General features: G+C 37.7%; 1 protein-coding gene across 1 annotated transcript in view; it reads left to right on the top strand.

Annotated features, from left to right (window-relative positions):
• Positions 1–15,300, top strand: part of DBT (dihydrolipoamide branched chain transacylase E2) — a 61,633-nt gene that overhangs the window by 34,648 nt on the left and 11,685 nt on the right. Inside the window, exons 5-7 of the mRNA XM_045478412.1 lie at positions 8,215–8,336; positions 13,713–13,929; positions 14,566–14,732. Coding sequence (XP_045334368.1) covers positions 8,215–8,336; positions 13,713–13,929; positions 14,566–14,732 — 506 coding nt within the window. The remainder of the gene's footprint in view (positions 1–8,214; positions 8,337–13,712; positions 13,930–14,565; positions 14,733–15,300) is intronic.

Below are 15,300 nucleotides of genomic sequence, written 5' to 3'. Positions count from 1 at the left end.
TCATTTTATCTGATGATCAGACTGTATTTAAATCTCCCCAGTCGCCACCAGAATGTCCTGGAAATTTCAGTTGGTTTGTTCAAACTAGGGTCCAATATGGGAGTCTACATTGCCCACGGTCTCTCTTCACATGACTTACCCTGTCCCACATGTTGCTTCACGACACTGACTCGTGGAAGGGACTGTGCCATTTGTTTTGCAGAACGTCACACTTTGTGCCTTGTTGCTTTTCCATGACGGTGTTTGACTTGTTCTTACCATGGTAAGTTCCTGTAAACTGAAAGCAAGTTTCAAAGGCTAGGTTCAAGTTAAATATTTGGCTAGAATATATCATGGGTGATATTGTGTACTTCATATTGCTTCACATCAGGGCACCATAACATCTAGATTACCTGCTGTAGTGATGCTCAGTGTAAACAGTGAATTGGGATAATGATTCCCTTGCCCCATTGTACAGTTACGTTTTATCCTTTGCAGCCTGAAAGTTACCCAGGTGGTGTCACTTTGGCACTATAATCATTTGAGAATCCTGGCCTAAATCAACAACTGCTTTAGTGGTTGTGGAATGATGATTTTTGTTTGATTCTGTCAGTATCTTTACATTATTAGCTGGCATTATTCTGTAAAGGGGCACTTCACCCTCATCAGCTGGGCCTATTAGTTACCCGAAATACAGTTCCTGCTGGAAAAACAGAATAAATGGTTCATCCTTTTCTCTTACCAAGGAGTTGCTTTGATAGCCCCTTCAAATAGTGATATTAAATTTCCAACTTTCTCTTTGTGTCTATTCAGTTGATTTGCTGTGTTTAATCTCTTATAATCATTCTTTTTAATGCTCAAATTGTTAGTAGGAGTGACCCTTTCAAGGTCGCTCCTGGGTGTTCTTTTAACATGACCCCATTAATTTTCAAAAGCTTCCTTGCTTTTGACACAGGAAGATGATCCGAAAGTCACCTTGTACATTCCCTGCCCCAGATCTGGAATTAATCTATTTCTTCGGGGCTCTTGTTCCTTTTAATGTGGCATGGACAAGAGACCATAAAGTAGGTAGTAGGGGTGTTTCCTTTTATCTTGATTGCCAAACTTCTATTGAAAGGCATGATTTAAGAATATTAAAACCAAAAAAGAATTCACCTTTTAAAATTACCTGAAACACAAAATTATTATGGTGGATCAATGACTTTTTTTTTTTTTTTTTTTAATTTAGTTAGGACCTAGAAAGGAAAGAGGCACAAACTGAAAGCACTGAATCCTAACCACTAGACCACTAGGGAGCAGCAGTCTTGGCACAAACTGAGGCAAGCAAAATGCTGAACACTATTATGGATGTCATTAAATTAGAACACCCTGACAGGCGCTTTAAACCAGATTTAGATACCAATCTAGACCATCCAAAAAAAAAAAAAAAAAGAATTATTTATATGAACAAGTAAACAATTGAGATTTGTGGATTTTTTAAATTAAAAAAAAATTTTTTTTTAATTTTTAGAGAGAGCGAGTGCACCCATGAGCTGAGGGGAGGGGCACAGGGAAAGAGAGAGAATCTTAAGCAGGATCCACACTGAGCACAGAGCCTGACGCGAGGCTCAATCCCACGAGCACGACCTGAGCTGAAATCAAGAGTCACACACTCAACTGACCGAGCCATCTCAGCACCCTGAGATTTATGGGTTTTTTTATTGTTCGGTTTTATTTTTAGAGTTTATTTTGGCGTTTCAAATGACATTCAACTTAATAAATCTTGATATATAGCAAATTACAAAATTATAGAACTTTTTCAGAATACGGGTATTTTTTTCTAGAGAATTGTTTAACAAAAATTAATCTGTACAGCATGAATGATTCTTGAAGAAATTATGCTGAGCAAAAGAAGCCAAACCAAAAAGAAAACATGCTGTATGATCTATGTGCGTAAAATTTTAGAAAATGCAAACTAATCTATAATGACAGAAAACTGATTAGTGTTTTCCTTGGTATAAGGAATCTTTTGGAGCTGATGGACATGTTCCTTATCTTGATTGTGGTGATGGCTTATGTGTATATACATACTTCACAGTTTATCAAATTTTATATTTTATGTTTGTGCAGTTTATTGTATGTCTGTCAAAAAATGAGACTGTGTTGGTTATGTTCAGAGTGAAAAGTATCTGATAGTATTTCTCATAGAGAACTGATCATTTGCTAGCTATTCTGTTTTGTTTGCCAGAGTGTATTCTGAACAGTTATCTCACACTGTAGTTTCATTTTGCTTTTACATTTATGTTTTATTGTATTTTTTTTTTTAATTTTTTTTTTTCAACGTTTATTTATTTTTGGGACAGAGAGAGACAGAACATGAACGGGGGAGGGTCAGAGAGAGAGGGAGACACAGAATCGGAAACAGGCTCCAGGCTCTGAGTCATCAGCCCAGAGCCTGACGCGGGGCTCGAACTCCCGGACCGCGAGATCGTGACCTGGCTGAAGTTGGACGCTTAACCGACTGCGCCACCCAGGCGCCCCTGTATTTTTTTACTATAAGAATAAACTGTAAAGCATAACCTATATATAAGCAAGCCTATGGAACAGTAGATTCAATTTACGAAACATTTATATATCCCTGTCTTTAATTTTAGAAATGGGACAGTTTCTAAATATTCTGTGAACCTTTTCTTAAGAATTTGTAATAATATTGAATTTGTATTGTTTTTTTGTTTTAGTGCTAGTAAAACCAATTATACTATAAATAGAAAATTACCAAACAAAAAGTCTTTTAGAAGTATAAAATATATTATTTCCATTTTACAGGTGGAAAATCATTATAGCATAGAACCATTAAGAGTATATGATCAAAGCTAGACATCTCTTTTTAAAAATTTTTTTTAATGTTTATTTTTGAGAGAAAGAGACAGAGCATGATCAGGGGAGGGGCAGAGAGAGAGGGAGACACAGAATCCGAAGCAGGCTCCAGGCTCTGAGCTGTCAGCACAGAGCCCAATGTGGGGCTCGAACTCAGGAATGGCGAGATCATGACCTAGGCTGAAGTCAACGTTTAACCAACTGAGCCACCCAGGCGCCCCAAAACTAGACATCTTAATAGTAGTATTGGAGATTAATCCTGTCTTCTAATGCTTGTTTAAATAATGTTCTCTGGCACCACCTTTTGTAACATGGTGGTGTTGTCTCCTTTCCAAGGCTGGAACATCAAGGTAATTTTGATGAGGGAAACTCTACTTGTGATGTCCAAGTCCCATCTATGAGTGCTTTGACTGTAGACAGACCTCTACTTGAAAAGAGCTTACTGGGGGCGCCTGGGTGTCTCAGTCCTTTAAGCATCCCACTTCAGCTGAGGTCATGATCTCGCAGTTCGTGGGTTCAAGCTATGCACTGGGCTGTCTGCTGTCAGCATGGAGCCCACCACGTGGCTCAGTCTCACAAACCGTGAGATCATGACCCTGAGCTGAAGTCAAGAGTCAGGTGCTGGGGCACCTGGGTGGCTCAGTGGGTTAAGCATCCTACTTTGGCTCAGGTCATGATCTCGCAGCTTGTGAGTTCGAGCCCTGCGTCAGGCTCTGTGCTGACAGCTTGGAGTCTGCTTCTGATTCTGTCTCCCTATCTCTCTGCTCCTCTCCTATTCATGCTCTGTCTCTCTCTCTCTCTCTCTCTCTCTCAAAAATAAATAAACATTAAAAAACAATTTTAAAAAAAGGTGCTTAACTGACTGAGCTACCCAGGCACCCTGATTTTCTTTTAAACTTTGTATATTTTACTCCTTCTTAAAGTGAGGGTATTGAGTATAGCCTAAAATCTTTTTTCATTATGCAAAAACATGTTAATGAACATTTATTATTCTGGAAACAACATAATTCTGCTTCTGGTTTTTTATTTTTCAATCTACTTCTTAGCATTATCATTGTGCCAGGCCAACACTCTCCTTCCTAAATTTCCAGGAACATGGATAACTAAGTTTGTTAAGAAGTGTTTACTACGAAGAGAAAGTAGGATCTGGTTGAGAGTCTAAATTCCTATTTTCTGGGGCACGGGCATGGTTTTAATGCTGAGGCCACATGGCAGCTGTTTTAAGTATTCTGATCCTGAAGCTATGTGCAGGATTAAATTGCCAGAATGTTTGGCCACCAGATAACTGAGAGGTCACTATACCTAAGTAATCCTAATTGTGGAGTCTTGCCACCATGGGGAAATATTGAGGAAAGAGAGGAAGGAACATAAACTATAGCAGAATTCTTTATAAAACTAATATTATTCTTGATTATATTGCATTTATCCTTTAACATCACCACCTATCATTGATTGAATGCTTTCTCTTTGCTAATGCTATATACACATTATTTCATATAATCATATAGATTAAATTATGTAGATTTTTATCTGCATTTGACATGTGCAACACTGAGACCCACAGAGATTTAATATCTTGCCTCTGGTGACATAGCCAGTAACTGATAGAACTACAATTTGACCCCAGCTTTGTTTAATTCTAAAGCCCATGTTGCTAACCACTTTGTTCCACTGAAAATTCTATTCAGAGCCTCTGGGTATCAGCTCCATTCTGCATCTCGAACATTGGGAATGAATTCCTAACACTGTTGATACTCATGTTTGTGAAGTTCTGCTATAACAATATCAGTTAAGGTGTCCCACAGAGTTTATAATATTAAAATGTTTGCCAGGATTAATACAATGTTCTGAGTTAAAGATGTCATTTAATTAAATTACATGTCATTTAATTAAATTACACCCAGTGGCATAAGTTGCATGGTATAATGCCCGAGCATAGTAAGTGCACAACGAATGGTAGGTAGGACTTAGTTTTATTCAGCCAGTTATAGACTGAGTTGATTGTATTAGCTATTTCAGTAATTTGAAGTGAGAAAGAAAATGCAGTGAGATCTCATTGATTGGAGTGTCATCAATTCTCAATTCATGATGATTTATATAGGAACTAAACTAAAGTTGACAGTTGTTCTACAAAAAAAGGTCTTCCTAAGCAGTTTTGCAGAGACCAAAGCTTAAAACATTTTACGAAAACACATTGTTTCAAACACCCTGAGTGCTCAAGTGCTTCAAAACGTTTTCTCCAGAAAAGTTTCCCCAATTATGTGAATTAATTGACTACTTACTGTCATTTTTATTTTATTTTATTTTTTTTTTTTTTCAACGTTTATTTATTTTTGGGACAGAGAGAGACAGAGCATGAACGGGGGAGGGGCAGAGAGAGAGGGAGACACAGAATCGGAAACAGGCTCCAGGCTCTGAGCCATCAGCCCAGAGCCCGACACGGGGCTCGAACTCACGGACCGCGAGATCGTGACCTGGCTGAAGTCGGACGCTCAACCGACTGCGCCACCCAGGCGCCCCCTTACTGTCATTTTTAGAAATACTTCTTAAAATACCTAAGAATGTGGCAATTTCAGTTTTAATATTTTCTTAAATTAAAAAAAAAAGTTTATTTATTTTTGAGAGCGAGAGCATGAGTGGGAGACGGGCAGAGAGAGAGGGAGACACAGAATCCGAAGCAGGCTCTAGGCTCTGAGCTGTCAGCACAGAACCCGATGCGGGGCTTGAACTCACAATCGTGAGATCATGACCTGAGCCAAAGTTAGACACTTAACCAACTGAGCCACCCAGGCACCCTTCAGTTTTAATATTTTTACTAATACAAATGTTTTATTTAGTTAATCTGAAATAATATTTCTATTATAAATTTGCTTCACATGAGGAATATCAGCAACACTAAATTGACAGTTTTCATGACAAAAAGTGCTTATTTACCAGAGTTCTTTTGTTGCTCTTTAAAAAATTTAATTAAGTCTTTTAAAACTCTGTATTCCTAAATCCACTACTAAAAGAATAAAATCCCACCTATCAGAGTATAGTGTTAGAACCATGAAAATCACATCTCTTGGGGAGAGTTATGACATTTTAGGTTAGCCTTAACTCCATCCTCCTTAGAATCTGTTTGTACATTGATAAAAGTAAGAAATCTGCCCTGCATTCCTGTAACAGTGTTGTGATCATCACGGGAGAAAATGTTTGTATACACACTTAGAAAATGATCTAAAGTACTACATAGGTGGTAATTTAGTGCTGAAGAGAGCTTTCTTCCAACAATTATATGACTGCTTCAAATAATATATAATATGAATGACTTCTCACCAATGTTTTATTACTCATATTTGTACTCAAATTATTATTCTAAAAGGCAGTCCTACTTTGTCATATATCAGAATGTTTTCCAGAAAGGTGAGTGGCAATAAATTCAGTGATCTTTTGGAAACCTGTAACTTTTGTATATATTTGGGCTTTTATATATTTCTCATATTTTCAGCAAAAATACACATTAAATCAGGTTAGATTTGGAATTCCTACATTTGAATTCCCTTGGTTTCCCTTTGCACCTTAGTTCCTAATGCTCCTTCTTTCTTACTAGTTTCTCCAGTAACTTTAACAGATGTGGACAATACTACAGGTTTCTCAAATTACAACAAAATTATGCCTTGAACAATAGGAGTTGTATTCTAGCTTCTTTGACTACAAAGAAAATTCACTAGTGCCATGAACTAAAGGAAACAGCACAGGGTGAGTCAACCCTAGGAATGAATCCCAGCTCTTCACAGTTTTATTAGCTGTGTGAACTTGGGCCAATCCTTCATCTTTGAAGTATCAATTTTTTTAAATCTATAAAATGGGATACTAACACCTATCTTATACAGTTGGAGTAAAGATTAAGTTATGATATTGTATATGTAGTGCAGTATTTTACCTATAATAGGTGCTTGTGGGAGAGGAAAAATAATTCGCCTACTAACCTTCTGAGTTCTTAGCTGAGACTCTTGTAATAAAAGACAGATTAACAAGAGAGAAAGAGAAGTTTATTAACAGGTGTACATACTCATCTGTACATGGGAGACACCCAGGGAAAGATGAGTAACTCAAAGAGGTAGCTTTAGAGTTCAGGCTTAAATAGCATTTCTATAGGGAAAGGGGAAATGGGAAAAGTCCTCTTAGGGGAGAGTAAGTAGTTTTCATGGAAGTTGAATGGGTCCTTAGAGAATAGATGGGAGGTATGACAGTTTGGGACAAAGTTTGCTGACTTCTACTCTCCTCTTTTATAAGAATCAATCTTTCCTGGTGGATGAAACTCCTAGGGAGGGGATTTATGACAGTGGAGTTGCTTCTGGAAGATCCATCTTTAGGTGTAAGAGTTCAGAGAATGTCTCTGCCTGCATTTGCTGTTTTTCAAGTGCTTGCAGCTCAAAATAATCACTATACCAAAGTGGCATATTTGGGGTGGCATATTCTGCTACCCTTCATGTGCAACACAAGTTGTTTTGTTTTCCCTTTGTCTCCTTCTGGGGAAATGTGAGAGCTCCACTGGGCCAATTCATAGACCAGTGAGGAAGAATGAAGAGACTGTTTCCATAGGTGGAGCAGTGGAGAATTGTTACTGGCTTTGAATCGAATGTCAAAGCAAATTCAGTTGCCTGCTTTCAGAGGCTTAGTCTCTAATGCACTCATTCCCACAGAGACTTCTGCTATGCAGCATTGATTTCCAAGCATCAGACTCTGACAATGAAATGCTCTCAAACGCTTTTTTATTTTGGGTTGCAAAAATACATGCTAATAGCCTGGAAAATACATGCTAATAGTCTGGGGTACTTTTTCTTCTATAGATATTCTAGATTTAGAGAATGGTCCAACCACATTCGCATTAGCCATGAAAATAAAATCTTCCACAGCATTCCTTAAGCTGTATTCAAAGCAGAGAAAAATTATAAATACTTTATTATTTGGGGAAAGCATTTTAAGATTGTCACAGATTTTACATGATTCTTTCATGTAATCTTACATTTGACTCTTATTTTATGCTATTTGTAAATATGAGAAATTTATTAGGAAAGTGTTTAAAATACAAAATGTTTAAAACTTATTGAAGAAGCTTTCATTTTTTAACTTGTAGCTGCTGCATGCTTTTTACAGAAATGAAGTAAACACCAGGTAATAATCATTAAACTACCAGGTGCCAGTATGCCCCTCTGCTCTCCCCCAATTGTTTCCCAATATGTAGTTGTGTTTTCCCATTTTGAAGTAGCCTGACTAGTATGCTTCTGACTATAAATTTTAAGTTGAATTTATTTGTGTATTAAAAGCCACTAAGCTTATTTTTATTTTTTTTAACATTTTCAACTAAAGAGTACCATTTTACCTCGTTACCAGATTCAGAAGAAGATGTTGTTGAAACTCCTGCTGTGTCCCATGATGAACACACACACCAAGAGATAAAGGGCCAGAAAACATTGGCCACTCCTGCAGTTCGCCGCCTAGCAATGGAAAACAATGTAAGTTTCCTTCGTATTTAAGTGCGAGATTACACAGAAAATACACATTTGTGTCTATGAAAAAGTAGCCAGCTCTCCCATGAGGAGATGTCAAGTTGAGATTAAAGGAAAATGAAAATGTGTGTTACTGAGAAGTGATTGTTGCATAAAAGCACCAATAAGAAATGAGAAGAAATTGCAAACTTCTTATTTATATTAATTGGGCAATGGGATTTTATTATTCTTCCTTAGAGCCTCATAGTCAGGGCTACCATTTTTTGAACACTTATAAATACTAGCGTTTTAGATCAGGCACCCTAGAAGCCAGCTTGAGACAGGGGTTTGGGTGCATGTAATGGAGTGACTGAGGGAGAGAATACCTTTTCTGGGAATGAGGGAAGCAAGATAGAGAAGGGAAGAAAAGGGAAATGGGCCAGGCAACAATGTGGTCTCAAGGATCTGATTTAAAGGAGTTGGAGAACACCAAAGAATTGTACTGAGTTGAGGCTAACAGACCAGCCTTTTGTATTCCTTCTTATCATCCAGTCATTGGTGCTTTCCCTTTAGGGCTAGGTGGCCCCCAGGTACTGCAATAAGTGTGTACGTGTTATCTCATTGATCTTTACAACAATGCTGTAAATTATGGGGGCTATTTAGAGACTTGGAGAGAGTCAAGTAACAGGTCCAAGGTCACACAACTAACACCGTGGTGGGGCCAGGATCCTGAAGTGAGATTCTGTGACTGCAGAACCAGTGCCCTTGATCATTACATACTGCCTCAACAATTATTGCCTTTGTTATTTGAGCGTTTATGAGTCAGACACCATGTACATGTTCTCTCTAATCCTCACAGCCATCCTGCAGGGTGGTTTGGATTATCCCCGTTTTGCAGATGACAAAAGGCAGAGAAGTTAATTAAACTGCCTAAAATCAAGTAAGTAGCTGAACTGGGAATTTGTCTTTTTTCAAACTTGGGTTCTTTCCACTGTACCCCACAATGCAGGATTTTTGTCTGTTTTTGAGAGAAGTAGTTAAGTCACAGTGGGAAAAAAAAAGAAGCTTACATTTTAGAAATATGTAATGAGTCATTAAAATGTTCATATCCCTTTAGACAATTATCCTAACATTGGGAAACTGTCCCAAGGAAACAATCTAGAATATATTCTTCCAAGTGTTTTATATAGCCCAAAGTGAGAAGGCACATATGGTTCAAAATGAGGAATATGCTTGGGTAAATTATGTTATAAACACTTAATGAAAATTTATGCAGTGATTCAATGTGTTCAAATATGAAGACTATTTAGCATAATAGAAAATAGAAATAATAGTATGAAACACTACATTGTTATGGGCATCAGATGAAATAATCTTGTGCATTGCTTTGAAAGTTATAAACTCTTTTACTAATGTTTTTTCTTAATTATATAGAAAAACTACCTATAACAATGCATGATTTTGTTTTCCTATGCCATTTCTTTTTTTTTTTTTTTTTAATTTTTTTTTCAACGTTTATTTATTTTTGGGATAGAGAGAGACAGAGCATGAACGGGGGAGGGGCAGAGAGAGAGGGAGAATCGGAAACAGGCTCCAGGCTCTGAGCCATCAGCCCAGAGCCCGACGCGGGGCTCGAACTCACGGACCGCGAGATCGTGACCTGGCTGAAGTCGGACGCTTAACCGACTGCGCCACCCAGGCGCCCCTCTATGCCATTTCTTAAAGATGTATATAATAACTAGAGATTTGTATAATTACTGGAAATCACTGGATTTGTTATAAATCACCTTTTCTTTTTTCACAGTTTATGTATTTATTAATTGAATTTAAATTATGAATTATAATTTAAATTATTAAATTATAAATTATAATTTAAATTATTAAATTATAAATTGTGAATCAAATTAAAAACCAATGGCATTTACAGTTGTTTGAAATTACCTAAAATTATTTGCCTAAATTCTCAAAATTCTTTGTTATAAACTAAATGTTTGACACTATAAAGTCTTATTCTTCTGAAGTCATCCTTAGAGAAGCACTAATACAAATGAAGCAGGACTTAACCCTGAGAAATTAATTAATACACACTAAGTATGAGGCCATCATCTAAGCTTATGTGTCTATTTAAATAGAATTAAATTTAACAAGAATATTTTATCTCTGTAACCAAACACAAAGGGGATTAAATAAAGCCAGATCACAGTGTTTTCAGAAAGAATCATGGGGGCGCCTGGGTGGCTCAGTCGGTTAAGCGTCTGACGTCGTCTCAGTTCGTGATCTCACACTCCATGAGTTTGAGCCCCGCGTTGGGCTCTGTGCTGACAGCTCAGAGCCTGGAGCCTGCTTTGGATTTAGTGTCCCTCTCTCTCTCTGCCCCTCCCCTGCTCATGCTGTGTCTCTCTCTGTCTCAAAAATAATAAATAAAAACATTAAAAAAAATTTTTTTAATAAAAAAAAAATCATGAACCTTTTTGGTTCCTGGGTCCAGTTCCAATGTGTATATGGGGAGTGGGCGTGGTCCCCACAACAACAAGCAATTCTCTGGACAAAACTGGGTATCCTACAGTTCAGCTCAGTTCCGACACTGTCTGCCCACAGACAGTGCCAGAATTGACAGATTAATGATTCCATCCTACAAGACTGCCCACCCTTCCCCCACAACACTTCCTATGCTCTCTAGCCAGGTTATCACCAATGCTTCTGACCCCCTACCTACAGAGACAAGGTTCCATTGACCTACCCTCCAATTTAGCATGCCAATCGCAAGCCCAGGTTATTAGCTATACTTTTGGCCTACTGGCTACAGATGAGAGGTCCACACAATCCCCTCTTTGGGTTTGATTAATTTCCTAGAGCAGCTCATACAACGTAGGAAACTCATTTACTCACCAGATTACTGATTTATTATAAAAGAATACAACTCAGGAACAGCCAGATGGAGGGACACAGAGGTATATGTGGAAAGAGGTGGACAGGTTCCATGCCCTCTCCAGGTGTGCCCATCTCCCCAAATCTCCAATGTTCAACTTGGAGGCTCTCTAAAGGCCTCCAAGCATTTTGGGGTGTTTTAGAACCTTCATTACATAACCCCTACTGATTAAATCATTGCCTGTTAGCAACTGATTCAACCTCCTGCCCTGGGGTAGGGGTACTGAAAGTTACAAACGTCTAATCACACAGTTGGTTCCCCTGGCAACCAGCCTCCATCTTTAGGTTCCCTAAGGGCTTTACAAAGGTTCATTAACATAATAAAAGACACTTTTTTATCACTGGTCATTTCAAGGATTTTAGGAGCTCGGTGCCAGATCTGGGGAGGAAGACCAAAAATATACTTGTCATAAATCACCATCTCACAATGAGTGTCTAGTGGAAAGTGGAATTATGTCATTTACTATTCTGTAGGAAGCAATAATAAAACATATGTGCCATTTAACTTGGGCTGAGAAACTCAACATTCCAAATATGCCTCAATAAAATTAATTTCAATTTTTTCAGTGTTTATTTTTGGGAGAGAGAGAGACAGACAGACAGACAGACAGAGACAGAACATGAGTGAGGGAGGGGCAGAAAGAGAGGAAGACCCAGAATCTGAAGCCAACTCCAGGCTCTGAGCTATCAGTACAGAGCCCTATGCAGGGCTCAAACTCACAAACCTGGAGATCATGACTGAGCGGAAGTCAGATGCTTAACCAACTGAGCCACCCAGGCACCCCTAATTTCAATGTTTTGTACTTATCTTTCTTAAACAACTATCAGAAAAAACTAAGAGCTTTTGTATGATGATTATTTTAACTATTAGTAGTACTGATAGCCAGGTTGCTTTAAACATGACATAAAGGCATGTACATGAGTGTCTTTCCACAATGTCAGCTTATTCAATCATAAAGCATTTAACTGGGCTTCATACATGTCACAATACAACACAACAAACAAGATACAATAAGAGGTAAGAGGTTAACAAACCAAACTCGAAGTCAGTGGTATGCATTTGAGAGTTGAGGTGAGGACTCGCTGTGGCCTGGGTCACCTCTTGGCACATGCTGCTTATTATGTTCAGGCAGTAGAGGATCAGATGTCTTCTGTTCAGAGATCAGTCAGGTGAACTTTTGGTGGTAACTGCCTTTTTAATGCAGTCACATGTGGAAGGCTCGGCATCTGGAGAGTCTGTTTGCTACAGAAGTCTTCCTTTTTTAAAGGAGTTTAGTCTTAGGCTTTGACAGGCCTCTGGTGATTCGAATCAGTTCCTGGTTCTTCTAGATTCTCACGACCTTACTGGTATCAGTCCTTAGTACTATGCTGGTTTGGGTGATGCGGCCTGCTGTTAGCTGCAATACCTTTGGCTGCTTAAGTTACTGCTTGACATGAGTGAGTCCATCTTGCTGTCTAAGGTCAGAAACATGGGTTGACATTTGTTACAGTGTTTAACTCTTTAAACTTTGAGTTCGTCTTATATAGTCTCCAAAAAAGAAAAAAATCTAGTAAGAACTGCAAGAAGTTTAAAACTAGTTGACTTTAAAAATGTAAGTTTTCATAGCTATGGATTATATGCAGTGCAGTGCAGATTATCTACAATGCAGATACTGCATTGTTACAACATTGGCAAATGGACGGTGTAGATACTGCATTGTTAACACATTGGCAAATGAACAGTATATACAAAAGTAACAAATGTGGGGCGCCTGGTTGGCTCAGTCAGTTAAGTGTCCAACTTCAGCTCAGGTCATGATCTCGCAGTTCCTGAGTTCAAGCCCCAAATCAGGCAGGCTGTCTGCTGCGTGAAGAGCCTGCTTTGGTTCCTTTGTCTCCCTCTCTTGCTGCCCCACCCCTGCTCATGTGAGACAGCATGTTCTCTTTCTCTCTCTTAAAAAATAAACTTAAAAAAAAAGTAACAAATGAATTTTAAAAAGTAACAAATGATTGTTACTTTAAAAAGTAACAAATGATTACATATGAAGGGCAGTTATTGTTTGTTAGCATTCTATGAAGATAATAAAAATGTTCTTTCCTTATACTAATTTATTGGGCAGAGAGCCTTTTTTTTTTTTTTTCAATTGGTTAAATTCCATTTAGAGATTTAAATGATGGACATTTTATTTTTAGATCGTATTATTTGTCATTTAAAATAGTATTATTTGGGGGCGCCTGGGTGGCGCAGTCGGTTAAGCGTCCGACTTCAGCCAGGTCACGATCTCGCGGTCCGTGAGTTCGAGCCTCGCGTCAGGCTCTGGGCTGATGGCTCAGAGCCTGGAGCCTGTTTCCGATTCTGTGTCTCCCTCTCTCTCTGCCCCTCCCCCGTTCATGCTCTGTCTCTCTCTGTCCCAAAAATAAATAAACGTTGAAAAACAAAATTAAAAAAAAAAAAATAGTATTATTTGTCACATAAAAAATGTGTCATTTTTTTAGATTAAGCTGAGTGAAGTTGTTGGCTCAGGAAAAGATGGCAGAATACTTAAAGAAGATATTCTCAACTATTTGGAAAAGCAGACTGGAGCTATATTACCTCCTTCACCAAAAGCTGAAATCGTGCCACCTCCACCCAAACCAAAAGACAGAACTATTCCCGTACCAATATCAAAGCCTCCAGTATTCACAGGCAAAGACAAAACAGAACCCATAAAAGGTAATAACAGTAATGTAAGGCACTAGGACAAGTTATCTGGGGACATTTACTTCACTAGATCGTTCTGTATAGTATGGTGTTTTCAATTCTTACTGAGGGGAAAGTTCAAATTCCCCCTTTTTTAGCGGTGAAATAACATAGTTTTTCCAGAAAAGTTTCAGTGTATTTCTGTTAATTTCTGAAGAGTAATAGGTTAGCAGGTTTCTTGGACTATACACATGTATACTGATAATTGCTCTTTTTGAAGACTTAAGATGTTATAATTTTTAGTTACCTTCCAAATAACTAGCTCTGATTTGTTATTTATAAACTCTTAGGATAGTTAACTTACAGAAACATGGCTTTGCAAGAAATCCATTAGGTAAATACATGGCTTGCATTTTTTTATATTTTTCTATATACCACACCATTGAAGGTAGTTACTTCCTAATGTTATTACACTTGACCTTGGGTGCTATGCTGTAATCAGTGCTTCAGCATTGGAATTAGTGTCTTTCAAATCATGTAATAAAGATGGTAGCCTCAAGAGGAAAGTTTAGTTGGAAAAGTAAATGACATTAGAGAACCTTCAATTTTAGTAAAAAGGTTTATAGGATTTAAGAATTCAAAAAAATATATGTATTTAATGTTTTCCAGGCTTTCATAAAGCAATGGTCAAGACCATGTCTATAGCCCTGAAGATACCTCACTTTGGGTATTGTGATGAGGTTGACCTTACTGAACTGGTTAAGTTACGAGAAGAATTAAAACCCATTGCTTTTGCCCGTGGAATTAAACTCTCCTTTTTGCCCTTTTTCTTAAAGGTGAGATTCATTCATTTCAAACAGGGCTTGAATAGGCCATTAAAATTTTGTTTTGCAAATATACAATGTGTTAACCATGGATTTAGATAAAAATATTACTTTTCACCATATCATATGGTTAGAAAAATGTACAAGTGCACTATTTCTTTGTTTCATAGGAATTTATAAAATTGAAATTTGTGTCATAATTTATCAACTCATCTCTTTGAGCTAGCTAAAGGATTGTCTTGCCAGTTAAGTAAAGCCTTTAATTCTGAAAAGATCACTCCAGCAAAATCCTGATTTGGACAAAAATGAGACTCGGTATCGTTCTTGAATATCACTGACATGTGTTCGTTTTCATTTACTCAACAAACATATTGAACGTCCTGGGAATTGTTTCTAGGCCTTAGGACCATTATAAAACAAGACAGTCAAAAACAAAGCAAAACAAAACAACAAAAAAACAAAAACAAAAACAAAACAAACAACAACAACAAAACAAAACCAAGACAGTCAGCTGACCTTAAGCAGCTCAACGTCTAGCTCACATTAACAACAATTTATGAAGCAGGTACCATGTGGCAGA

The sequence above is a fragment of the Leopardus geoffroyi genome, chromosome C1 (genome assembly GCF_018350155.1).
Source record: "Leopardus geoffroyi isolate Oge1 chromosome C1, O.geoffroyi_Oge1_pat1.0, whole genome shotgun sequence".
NCBI lineage: Eukaryota > Metazoa > Chordata > Mammalia > Carnivora > Felidae > Leopardus > Leopardus geoffroyi.
The sequence above is the reverse complement of the archived record's forward strand: the minus strand, read 5'-3'. Positions and strand labels throughout refer to the sequence as shown.